Here is a 13,440-nt window from a genome sequence, read left to right on the forward strand (position 1 = left end):
AAATAAATAAAACCTATTTATATATTTTTATATAGATGAATTTTATTATATAAATTAAATTAAGAATTTAATTTAATTAATTAGTTGAAAATAATTTATTTATGTAAGGGTAATTTAGTAATCAATCTAGTTTTAATTCCGATTGAAGTGAGTTAGTAAACAACTTATATGGACTCAACATCATTCCTACCATCTTTTAATAAATAAATAAAACCTATTTATATATTTTTATATAGATGAATTTTATTATATAAATTTAATTAAGAATTTAAATTAATTAATTAGTATGAAAATAATTTATTTATGTAAGGGCAATATAGTAATTAACCTAGTTTTCATTTCAATTGAAGTGAATTAGTAAACAACTTATATGGACTCAACATCATTTATACTCAGATTCCAGACAGTTTTAGCAAACAGCTTCAACAGGAATCTGATTCTAATTCCACCTCATTTCAATTCATCCTCAATCCAATTCCTCGTCAATTTAATTCCTCTCAATTTGATTTACGAATTAGTAGACGCGCCATAAGAGTTGAAAGGAGAAAGGCGAAAGGGAGTTCTGTCAAGATGCATAATAAATAATTTAATTTAGAATCGAACTCGTCATTTATGAAATTTGAACTTAAAACGTCTCAATTACAAATAAAAAAGAATATCATTAGAACATAGTACTAAGTGGCTTTAAAAAAAACATTATTTCTAAATAAAAAAATGCTATGTTTACTTTATATTTGTAAATTTTAAAAAGTGAGACTTACATTAAAATTTTTGAAGCCATCCCACCCCCCAAAAAAAAAAAAACCCAGAAAGAAAAGCCAAATATCTCCAATTCAACGACCACCCATCTCTAAATTCCTTAACCATAAAGCCCCGATGTAATGATATTCCACTCATTTCTTAGTGTAGGTAATATTATTTGTTCCAAAAAATAAAAATTGACAATATAAATATATTGTAATGACGAGAATGTCCCAGTCTCCAACTATGCAAACGAACCCCATCAGCTCCTCAATCAAACATAAAAATTCTTCGTTAAATAATGACCAAAATGATAAAAATATCCAATTTAATAAAAAAAAAGGGGCCAAAATGATTTGTAAACAATTAAGAGTATTTTAGTCATTATTTAATGAAGATTTTTGTACGGATAACCAAAATGATCGATGGTGAGAAAACTCAAGGACTAGTTTTATTGATTTTAAATCTTAGAACCAAAGTGAGAAGTTGTGCTAATTTCATGAGCCATTTTGACCAAAAAGTCTATATTATTTTTAGAGCACGGGCCTAATTTCAATTGTACTAAAGCAATAGAAGTCCAACCCAAGGCCCAGAATAACGAGTCCAGGCCCATTATTAAGTTGCTTGAAGTAAGTTTCTTCGTCTTCGTCCTCGAGCAGGCGAGCCAGCTCTGCAACTGAAAAATTGGAGGTTTTGGACTGCCATGGCTCAGATTCCCAACTTAGACAATGCTCCGATCAATCTCACATCCCTCAGGTACTATCTGATTACAATCTCTATGTAATTTCCAATTAATTTTGTATTTTCTTCCATTATATCTATATATGTATATATATTATTTAATTTTTGTACGGGTATTATGGTACAACAGGGAACAATCTCAGAGGGAGCTTGTAAACATCCTCAAGAATGTGAGCTCCAATTCATTGATTCAATTTAGTTTCCGTTGAAATTCAAATTAGAAAATGTCTTGAATTTTGATTTGTATGATTGTTCTTGAATTTGCAGATTCGAGGAAAGAAATGTTTGGTCATCGATCAGAAGCTCAGCGGCTCTCTCTCATCGATCATCCTGACTTCGATCCTCAAAGTAAATATATCACACTGTTTCCATAGAAATTCAAATTTTTCTGCTGAATTTTGTATGGTTTGTGATGCGATTTTTATGCTTGTTAAGCTGGAATTTGAAGGGGAACTCCCATTCGAAATTGATTTTTGGTTCTTAATTTCGGAAAAGCAGTTGTTATGTTCAACTGAAATGAGCTGTGAATAATGCAGGAAGCTTTTTCTGGTGGAATTTAGATGGTAATTGTTGTTGTTTTTTTTACTGGTGCATGCAAACAGGAACATGGGATTGAATTGCGACATCTTTCGGCTGATCCCATTCAAACTGACTGTTCCAAGCTCGTTTACCTTGTCCGTTCAGAGCTCACTTTGATGACGTTGATTAGTTCGCATGTTCATAATGACACGTCAAAAGGACTGCAGAGAGAATACTATGTTTATTTTGTCCCTCGACGTACGGTTGCTTGTGAGAAGGTGAGAACGCCTTGGCTATTACAGATGTACTTACTCGCAATAAGTTATGGTTTTTGATGGATGCAATGTGCGTGTTTTTGGACATTGAATGATGATAGATACCATTTTGGTTTTTCAGATCCTTGAGGAGGAAAAGGTCCATCACTTGTTGACTATAGGGGAATACCCGCTATACATTGTTCCTTTGGACGAGGATGTTTTGTCATTCGAACTTGATCTTTCTTACAAGGTAATGGAGAAATTCCTCATTTTATATTTGTGAATTTATTTTAATTATTTTGATTTGAGCTTCAGATGTTCAACACTTGTTATAAACCACTGATTTATATTTATTTACTTTCTCTTTTTGTTTATGCATGGTAGGAATACCTAGTTGATGGTGATACAGGCTCACTTTGGCATATTGCAAAAGCGATTCACAAGCTTGAGGTTGTCGAAAATACATGCACAATTTGCTCAGTTTACTTTAAGTTTAAGCGTTTGCTTTTAAAGATATTTCTGTGATTTATTTGAATCACCTAAGCACGAATCCTTTCACCATATATATATATATATATGACAGGTATAAGGTTAGAGCAACTATTATGAATGTAGCCTGAAATATGCTTCTAGTAACTCTAGTTATTGTTCTTCGCCTGTGGGTGAAAATTGTGCCTTGTTTATTGTTTTGTAGTTTTCTTTTGGGGTGATACCAAATGTGAGGGCGAAAGGTAGAGGTTCAGTGCGTGTTGCTGACATTCTAAACCGTATGCAAGCTGAAGAACCGGTTAACTCACCTGATGTAATTTATACATGACTTTAAGCTCCTTCTCTTATGAATTAATTTAAAAAGAATATAAACTGCATACTAAAATGTACATTTCATATTCCCTCCACTAATATATCTTGCTCGTGACTTCAGATGGTTGTGCCAGAGATAAATACTCTCATCCTGTTAGATAGGGAGGTACTCTCTCTCTCTCTCATCCTCTTAAAGTTACTTAGTTTGCCACACAACATGGCGTGTTCAGGCCATTTCTTGTTGGTACATTTATTTGCAAGACATGCAATAAATAACTTTAGGTTAATTTCATGAAGTATGCCATGTTAATCAATTTGTTCACGATTTAAAGTTTTTATTTGGAAAAGGAATAGAAAATTGCAATGGTGAAATTATGAACTCTTCTTTATAATTATGGCATACCAATCCATTATTCAGAAAGTTACAAACTCACATTCTGCTACTGCATATTTTGATGCAAGTGTACCGTGAATTGTGGTTTTTGCTTACATCGACTATTACTTGGATGTAGGTGGACATGGTAACTCCCATGTGTTCTCAACTAACATATGAAGGGCTTCTTGATGAGGTAAGTCATTGTAAAAACTGGAGGAAGTATATATTCAGTAGAAAAATCAATCACATGCCATGGTTATGATAAAAAGCTGCATGGGTATGGTAGGTAACTAGGAATAGCAAGCATATGTTAAAATTTTGAGTTGCTCGTGAGGTTTTTTAATCTGGATTATAGCATACCAATTCAATTGGCATGCTAAGAATGTATGCAAGTTTTTCCAATAACTTTTTCATTTGTTTTTCATTAAATCATTATATAATATAATATATCTACTCTTATTAATTAATTGCCTAAGACATAGATTTGTAAGTCCACTGAACCTAAGTCTTTTTTTGTATTAAACCTAAAACGTTAATGAGAAACCTTAAATTTTCTGAATTGAAAGTAAAGGGAATTCTTGTTTGTTTGTAATTTGAATTAGTTGTAAACTATCCCTAATAGTTTCAGTGCAGTTTCTGCATATCAACAACGGTGCTGTTGAGCTAGATGCATCTTTCATGGGGGCTGCCCAACAAGAGGGAAAGAAGATGAAAGTTCCACTTAATTCAAGGTGTTTCATTGTTTGCTTGAAAGAATTTTTATGTAATTCAAGGGCATCATGTCACATATATACTCATTTGAAGTCTTTTTGCCCATCCATAACACTCGTTGCTCTCAAATGCCTATACCATCGTAGTCTTTTCTTTTCTTAATTGTTTTTCTTTAATCATTTTTCTTCCTATGTGCTTCTTTGGTCCACTGTCTTTTCATACTTATTTACTGTGTATCATAATAATCACAGTGACAAGCTGTTTAAAGAGTTACGGGATCTCAACTTTGAAGTTGTTGGCCAGGTTGATCTATATTCACCACTTTAAATTGTTCTGTTTGTTTCTTTTTCTAAAGTTATTTCTTCTAAGTTCTTATAAAAATGAAAAGAAATTCTTCCAAGCAGTTCCATTTCTCATTGCAACCTGCAGTATGATTGCAGATACTACGTCAAAAAGCACAATCAATGAAGCAGGACTACACCGATGTGACTAGCAATGTAAGTGAATGTTATAAGACCTAAATACTTGCCCTTCTGCAATCATGAGATGATTTCGACTCAATTTTCTATTCATGAACCTGATTGATGGTATTACCAGAATTTTATTTTATTATTATTTTTTTTTCTAATGAAGTGCTATATAATATTGCATATAGAACCAGACAGTTTCTGAATTGAAGGACTTTGTAAAAAAACTGAACTCATTGCCAGAAATGACTGTAAGTAATTCTTTAAATCATTAATTCATTATAAGAATTCATACAGGGAGTTTTATATTCTGATTTGCTACAATTATTGCTTTAGAGGCACATAAATCTTGCTCAGCATCTGTCAACGTTCACGTCAAAGACATCATTTCTTGGACAACTTGACATGGAACACACAATTATTGAGAGTCAAAGTTATGACATGTAAGCTGAATTTAGGCTGCTGTTGAGAACTTACATGTTTGGGCTTTCTATGCTTCTCATTTTCTTTAGCCATGTAATTAAGACTGAAAGAGTTTATGAATGCAGATGCTTTGAGCATATTGAAGAAATGATCCATAAGCAGGAGCCTCTTGTGAATGTCCTACGTCTTCTCATATTATTTTCTATTACAAATTCTGGGTTGCCCAAAAAGCATTTCGACTATTTAAGGCAAGTGCTCTTCATCACACACTATGTTTAAATTTAATCCTTTTTATTTTATATCTTATATTAAATGGTTTTTGTATTCTTGGTTTAGGAGAGAACTACTCCATAGTTATGGATTCGAGCACATGGTTACACTGAATAATTTAGAGAAAGCTGGATTGCTTAAAAAACAGGTTCATTTTTATTTTATCCTTGCAAAATAATCCACTAGTTCCATTGAATAATTTAGAAACTGGTGAATGGACTTGTGTGCATGAAAGGATAAATGTGGATTCATTGTACACGTCTGAACTTTGCAGGAGACGAAAAGCAACTGGCTGACAGTTAAACGTGCCTTGCAACTTGTAGTTGAGGACACTGACACTGCAAAGTATTAATCTTCTCTACTTTTGATTTTCTTTTAGCAGTGTTCCCTTTTCTGTGGTACTAACTTGGGGATGCAATTTTCTTATATCACAGCCCCAATGATATCTCCTATGTGTTTTCTGGATATGCACCTCTTAGCATTCGCCTCATCCAGCAAGCTGTTCGATCCGGATGGTGAGCCTAATTCCTTCACTAAATTTTTTTGTAGCATGTTCATTTTGTTTCCGTCTTTGTTTGTTTGTTTCTTATTTTTTTCAGTAGATCCCACCAATTCTACTTCACCAGGAGTATATATTCTGCAAGTCATTTGCCCTTTGTTATGGTCGAGCTCTTAGAAAACCACTGGAAATGATAAAGTTATACGATCTTTCATTGTAAATTTTCATGATCTCGATGTGTGTTTAATTTGCTCTAAAACATGCAACTTTTTTACTTTCAGGCGTCCTATTGAAGAGATTCTGAGGCTTTTACCTGGACCACATTCAGAAATAAGGAGAGTAAGTACATTTCTTGAGTTATTCGTTCTTATTTTATCTTTTGTGTGTTTATATTGGATTACATGTTAAGCTGCTTTTTTCTGTTGTAACAATTTTACAGGGCAGATTCTCAAGCAGCCCGTCGGTAGACACTTTGCAGGGGCATTCGGCCAGTGTAGACAAGTATGTCCCAACTGGTCCTATTTTATAAGAGTCTGCTCTGAGTACTGTATTTCTTGATTTGTTGTTTGCTAATGCTGCATTTATACTTCAATGCAACATTTCTGAACATATCCCAGGGTATCTGATGGAAGGCGTTCTGTAGTACTTGTTGTCTTCATTGGAGGTGTGACGTTTGCGGAGATCTCTGCTCTTCGATTTCTCAGTGCTCAGGTATGTTAATTGTTTTGCACGTATGAAATCTACGACATTTCATTATGTTATACAATTTGGTAGATGGATGGGTTGAAGCACATTTACTCCTCTCATCTGTCTGCTTCTTGTCCTAATTCCTAATATCTATGGTAATTTGGATCTTGCAGGAAGGGATGGCATATGATTTGATAATCGGGACCACGAAAATGGCAAACGGCCGGACCTTGACCGAAACATTCATGGGAAGTTAGATTGACAAGTAAAGTTTTGCTCGGTTTCATTTTCTTCTCCCTTCTGCCTCATATAAATAGATCAATCCCGTGTGGACTAGGCTAATGCTGTGTTTGGTGCTTGATGAGATCAAACTTGTTTTTGTTGTTCCATATATTTTCTCGTGACGATTTAGTGGAAGCAATTTCAGTATTTTTTTCACGTATTTTGTTCGGTTTGAATATATAATGTAAGTTTTTTTGTATTAAGTTTATTGTGGCGAAAACGGAGAAGCTTAGAAGCACTTCTAGACGAGTTATATTCAACTTTTTGGTTGCTGCTGTTTTTCTAATACATTTAATTATTCACTCAAAGAAAAAATTGGATTTTTTTTTTAAATAATATTTTTTGACAAACGATAGCGTTAGTGGTTAAATTGTTAGTTGTTACAGGAATGGGGATTTGTAGGGATCGAATCTGCACAGGGTGCATAAACATGATTGTTTCACGCTAATGAGGTAAAATGCCATTTTCATAGTTTACAAGCCTACCGTGTTTGACCTGGAAAAAAAAGCACATACTTGTTCTAACAAATAAAATCGGAGAGATTGCGACGCTTCCAATTTTTTTTTTTGACAAATAAAATACTCGATTTGGAATTCCAGTTAAAGTTTTGAGCGCGAGAATCCCTACCTAAAACAGAAAACCTGCTCTACTATTGTGGAAAGGCCGGCCACATTGAATTGTATTCCTGCCTTGTTTTATATTATCCCTTTCTACATGAAACACCAATATGCCACCACAATATAACGTATACGTCGTATATAGTACACGTAGAACTACACTTTCTCCATCCTAATAATACGTACTAGGATTGTTGGGGAACAAAATCATCTTCGACTCGTTGAAGGAACTCCAAAACACTTACAGCTTTTCTCTTGGCCCTTTCAGTGCCATTTTCCGACAGTTCCTTCATTGCCTCTTCTGCGCCGAGTTCCCTTGCTAGTTTCAACTGCTGCAAATCGCCTGTGCATAACGACCATAACACAGCAGCAGCATTCTCCCGGTTGCGTGGGAAACCAGTTCTTATAACTTCCACCAAAACTGGGATTGGCTCAGCTTGGGCAATTGCTGCCTTCCCTTCTTGGTGGCTAGCCAGAATGGCCAGGATCGCTAGTGCTTCATCCGCCATCCCACTTCCCGCATCCTTGAGCAATCTCATCAGTGGGGGGACAATGCCTGCCCTTACAGCCCTGGCCTTATTTCCCTGATAGATCGAAAGATTAAAAATAGCGGTGGCAGCATCCTTTTTCCCCCTCGGAGTCCCCTCGCACAGCAATTTTATAAGGGCTGGGAGAGCCCCAGCAGCTCCAATTGCCACCTTGTTTTCGTCTATAACAGACAAACTGAAAAGGGTTGCAGCTGCATTTTCTCTAGCCTCCATGCTGCCATTTTTCAAAACATCTACTATATCGGGTATAGCTCCTGCATTTACAATTCCTACCTTGTTGCTGTCATTTATCGAGAGGTTGAGAAGTGCTGTAACAGCATGCTCTTGGGTCCGAGGATCAGCGGATGATAAGAGCTCAACAAGGAGAGGAATGGCTCCTGCCTCAGCAATACACACTCTATTATCTGCATTCCTCTTTGCCAGCAAGCGGAGCTCACCAGCAGCTGCTCTTTGTTCTTCTGAGTTTCCCTTTGCTAGCCTTTCTAACAAGGAAGCAATAGAAGTGCGATCACAGTCTGAAATACTGCTTCCTGCTTTTCTGTTTTTATTTTTGGGTAGCTCAACGCCATTGCTTTCACACCACAAAGCAATTAGACTCTTCAAAACATAGTTTGGTGTTATGGCCGTGTGCAACAATGTCTGCTGTGTTTTGGGACAGGTTTTGTGTCCAGCATCCAACCACTTCTGAATACAGGATCTTTCGTATGTCTGCAAAAAATAAGTGAAATCATCAACCACAATGAAGTACAATAGAGAAACTGACAGAACTGTGTTGTTAAAGAAGTTTAAGGATGTACCTGTCCAGTAGAGACAATCACAGGATCCTTCATCAATTCTAATGATATTGGACACCGAAAATCATCTGGGATGACAGGAGATCTGTGTTTGATCGTGCTCTTGTCATGTTCAGAGTTCTTGACTTCTGGGTTTTCTTTAAGCACCAAGTCCTTTAGCTTCTTAAGCAGAGATTGCATGTTTTCAAAGTGGTCCCCTATATCTCTGTCACTTGCGATAACCAATTCATGAAAAGCAAGTGACTCTTTCTTTAGATCGTTGATGGTTCTGAGGTACAGCCTCTCTGAAAGTCTTTTTATTACTGCAGGGTCAAGATCTTTGTCTCTTACTGCTATGGCTAAATCCATCTCCAGTTGCGAGTCAAGGCAGTCCTTTTTTTCTTTCGCTCTTTTGAATTGAGCATGCACTAGTTCAATCTGAAGGAAATTACAAGGTATGGTGCTTGTTAAATACTTTGAAAATTAACAGCATTAAAAAAACGCAAAGAGAAAAAAAGATAAACTATGAGTCATTTTCTGCTAATAATTTTCTTCAGATGCAAATATGGAATGCAGGTTGTAAACGTACCTGTTCGGAAACTTCCTCTGACATGTCAAATTTCTCATAAGGAATTTTACTCAATGCTGCTTCAATTTTAACCGTCATTTGGTGAAACTTATCAACAATCTCGTCCCTTTGCAAAGCCTGTTACATAAAGAAAACAGTCTACCTTTAAATCAACTAAATCTGTTTGCAGGCAAAGAAGACCAATGCACAGAGTCTTACAGCAAATGTGTCACATAAAGATAATATGCTCGTATCTAGTGTTACCGCACCATGCTTCAAATATGCAAGTTATTCACATATATATCCATCTGGAGGATGCCAATCTTACTTTCTATATGTTAAATAAGGATGAGAAGAAATGAAGGCACGAACTCACGATGAAAATGTAAACAAATGTACTACATTTGATCATTTTATTCAGTTAAAAAATAGGATATCACAATAGAACGAGAACGAGAGTACATGCAACTTATTGTTACTAAACCTCCTTCGTATGAAAGCGCAACACTCTAAAAGCCAAACTACAAGGTCCTGAACAAGAAAAGCTATCACAACAACTTAATTAAGCTGGCAATGAATTATTTCGTGGAACGTTCACTTGCGAATCACATAGATGAGAAGTTTTCAAGTCAACAAACATGGAGCTCGAAAGACTATTCGACAGAGGTTCTTAACTTGAGGCTAGCACGATCATTATGAAGTCTTAATGACATTTGGTTATGGAAATGTCAATGAGATTCGGTTCATTTCCCACTAGCTAACGTACTTTTCAGTCGGTTAAGGGCTATGAACCAGGCAACGAGTACGATTGAGAAACTGTGTACCATTAAGTTCTTGGTTGTTTTGTGTAATTTACATGATTTAGTAGAGTTGTCTACTTATTAAGATTAATAACATACATAATTTGTTGCTAATTAATTAAGAAATAAAACATTTTCATTGCAGCATCAGAAAACAGAAAGGACAGAACTTGAGTTTCAGAATCCTTTTCGAACCAAAACTGCACTCGAAACTACCATGTTTTCCTGCAAACTGGGAACTCCGAAAGCTATATGAAATGCTACCAAAACCCGAAAGCTATATGAAATGCTACCAAAACCCAAAACTTTACTTTGCTCTCTCCACTTTCCTTCGTTTTCTCAGCAACCAAACAGAAAATAGAAAAACACAAACCAAACAAAGCAAGTACCTGATAAAGTTTGCTCCCTTGGTTGACCGACTTGATGAGCTCCTCAGCCGAATTCAAAGCCTCCCCCAGCGACTCCAAAGCTACAACTTCTTCTTCCCCCAGCGCTTTATCGCTGTCCCTCAACTCCTCGAACAGAGGACTCAAAAGCTTGACTCTCCGCACGAAGTTCCCGTACATCTTCCTGAACGCGTTTCGGCACTCGGGCAACTCGGAAATCGCCTTCACCGACTCGGCAAGTTGACTCAGTACTGAATTGCTCGGAACCATGTGAGATTGGGAGCCGAATTGGAGCGGGAGGAGTTGGAATTGGAGGTTTGGTGGGAGATGGAGACGACCCAGAAGAGGAAACTGAAGGATTGGGATTGGGATGGCGGCGTCAAGGAAGAAAGGGGCAAAATTGGAATGTAAAAGTAAACGGCAGGTCTGGTGGTGGAAGAAGAAGGTTGGTTCAGATATTTGGTAACGTGAAAGGTTGGAGTTTGGCCTGTCTGTCTACTGACGATGCCGAGAGTTGTGGAAGTCTACAACTCACAAATAAACAAACAAATAAATGAAGATAGTTTTACAACTAAAAATATAAACAAATAAATAAACTCACCTTGTTCGGATAATTTTAGAGATTTCACAGTTTAACGTTAATTATCATGTCAAAATTATCAAATATGATACTAAAAATATAAGGTGGCAAAGATTTAACTCTCACTTTTGAGAGTCGTCTTAACATTTTTCATATGCAGAATTACAAGATTTATTTATATAATAATCTTATTTACAATAAAAGTAAGGAAAAATGCTAAGAAAATTCTCAAAAGTAGAATTTTTCTTAAACTCTCTGACATTTCACAATCTCAATTTTTAAGCAGTACCTTTTATAGTTGAGTTTGAATCTCTTGCCCGTATTTAAAGCAATTGAAGTTAATATCAACTTTGTCCAAAGAAAAAAAATATTCATCCGATACAGAATATAGTTTTTGTCGCAGATGTTATACAAATGGTCGTTACTATATTGATAACAAGTTTAATGGGTCGCAATTTAATATTAAAGAGATATCGTGCCTTAAACTTCGAGACATTCTCCAACTAGGTAGAAATTTTGTTTTAAAGAAAAAGTGACGTCATTGAATTATGGCTTCAGGGTAAAGTTAGGAATTAATTGCTTATTCCTTGTATGGTGTTATTAACTGCTAAGCTCAGATTAGATCACTTATGACCTAATTTGTGTTTGACGGAACTACCCTTTACAATTGGGAATTAACTTGGCTGCTGAACAATTTAGAAACCACTCCTGCTTACATTCAATCCCGTGTGGACATGTGTCCAAGTTTTAATTAAAAAAATCAAAACTTGGACACGTGTCCACCCGGGATTAGGTGTAAGCAGGAGTGGTTGTTGAATTTTCAGCAGCCAAGTCTTGTTCTTACAATTGTGTTGCAAAAGAACTATTCAAAGCAGATATCAAGTACAAATAAATAAATACTCACTATATTTGGGGTCACTCAGTATTACGGGTGATTTTCTTCTTCATTTAGAAGTGAGATATCTTAGGTTCGAATCTTGTGGATAGTGAATTTGATACCAAATTAGGTTGTCCATTGTGTGGGTTAGCCAAACACCCCCTCCCCTGTGTAAAAATATCGATATACTAAAAAAAATCACTATATTTGGAATGATAATGAAATAAATTAAGAATTTAATTTAAAAATTAAAAGAATAAATCATGGAACTTCTAGACAATCAACTTAGTCGTTATACCTATGTTTGGGCGAGGGACTTTTAAATTCCAAGGTGTTTAATTAAAACAAAGAAAACATGGGAATGAGAAATTACTTCCTTTCCCATGCTTGGTGAATCTGGCTTGAAAAAAATGTAATAAGGAAAATGAGGTGGGAAAACCAAACTTATGAGGAATGAGGGTTTGCATACTTTACATTAGAAATCTCCATTAAATTGAATGTATTTCTATCAAATCAACTTCTCACTTTAAATTGATAGTTTTCTCAATTTAACGAATTTTTTTTCACAGAATGATCGTAATGGTTAATGATTAGGGACAACTTTTGATTTTAAATATCAAGGACTTGACAATTTTGATTAAAAAAACCATAGTCAATTTTTGACAGGAGCCAAATGAGAACCCGGCTAGCCAAGGCTTAGTCAACCACGCGTGCCAAAGAACGGCCTAATAACAAACCTCAAAGTGTCTCAATCATGCTGACGTGGAATAGGTAGCCATCCGCGGCCATGAGAATTTGGACTTGAATCCTCCCTTGATTCGAAGGAGAGGATCCTTCTGATAAAAATAATTGAGCCGTTAGATGAAAATCTAATGGCTACAGATAAAAAGATTCTTTTAAGATTATAATAATTATAACTGTTAAATTTTCATTTAACAGTCCAAATCCTTTGCTCAGGAGGATCCTCTCCTTGAGCTCAGGAGAGATCCAAGTCCTGAAAATTTAGTTACACTGGGACCCACGACACACGCTTTCTAGATTCTTCGTTTTACATTGGGCAGATGGAGAATTCCATCGCTGGACATCCGCGGGTCCCTCTCATGCCTTCGATTCGACCTGGACCGTCCAGCTGCCCTTGTCAATTTGCTTGGCTACATGCTCTTTTTCTTTTAGACTGTAATTAAAATGACAATTGAATGATTTTTTTTTTGCTAAAATGGTTCTTGAAATTGATAACTCTTTATTTTGGTTGTTGATAATCTCTACTAATTAATAAAATACTTATTTTCAATCAAAATCTTATGAAATTACCAGTTTAATTCTCTAATTAAAACAGAACATGAATAAGAAATATGAGGTAAAAATGTAATTTCACACAACCAAATTTTGTTTTTTTTTTCAAAGCCCCACCTACATGTAATCCTAAAATATATCTTTCTCTCACACACACAAGTGTGTGCTCTCTGCTAGTGAAAATAGATCGAAGTGGTCACTGAGTTTATCTATTGTAAATTATT

The 13,440-nt window shown here is 35.6% G+C and overlaps 2 protein-coding genes across 2 annotated transcripts; one reads left to right on the plus strand and one right to left on the minus strand.

The window, feature by feature from the left end:
* The first annotated feature begins 1,356 nt into the window (after positions 1 to 1,356).
* LOC126629983 (vacuolar protein-sorting-associated protein 33 homolog) lies at positions 1,357 to 7,034 on the plus strand. Its single transcript, XM_050300157.1, has 22 exons — positions 1,357 to 1,497; positions 1,613 to 1,652; positions 1,750 to 1,830; positions 2,085 to 2,279; positions 2,398 to 2,508; positions 2,643 to 2,708; positions 2,953 to 3,060; positions 3,181 to 3,225; positions 3,572 to 3,628; positions 4,069 to 4,166; positions 4,398 to 4,449; positions 4,587 to 4,643; positions 4,802 to 4,864; positions 4,950 to 5,056; positions 5,162 to 5,284; positions 5,373 to 5,454; positions 5,581 to 5,651; positions 5,741 to 5,821; positions 6,087 to 6,144; positions 6,245 to 6,306; positions 6,423 to 6,516; positions 6,666 to 7,034. Exons 1-22 carry the CDS (start codon positions 1,445 to 1,447, stop codon positions 6,747 to 6,749), a joined length of 1,788 nt encoding a protein of 595 aa, XP_050156114.1. The 5' UTR covers positions 1,357 to 1,444; the 3' UTR covers positions 6,750 to 7,034.
* A 392-nt stretch (positions 7,035 to 7,426) lies between these two features.
* LOC126629974 (U-box domain-containing protein 14-like) lies at positions 7,427 to 10,986 on the minus strand. Its single transcript, XM_050300147.1, has 4 exons — positions 10,470 to 10,986; positions 9,302 to 9,418; positions 8,737 to 9,150; positions 7,427 to 8,647 (listed from the first exon to the last, which is right to left on the minus strand). The coding sequence occupies exons 1-4, from the start codon at positions 10,734 to 10,736 to the stop codon at positions 7,577 to 7,579; spliced, it is 1,869 nt and encodes a 622-aa protein (XP_050156104.1). The 5' UTR covers positions 10,737 to 10,986; the 3' UTR covers positions 7,427 to 7,576.
* Positions 10,987 to 13,440: the final 2,454 nt, after the last annotated feature.

This window comes from Malus sylvestris, chromosome 1 (genome assembly GCF_916048215.2).
Source record: "Malus sylvestris chromosome 1, drMalSylv7.2, whole genome shotgun sequence".
In the NCBI taxonomy this organism is placed as follows: domain Eukaryota; kingdom Viridiplantae; phylum Streptophyta; class Magnoliopsida; order Rosales; family Rosaceae; genus Malus; species Malus sylvestris.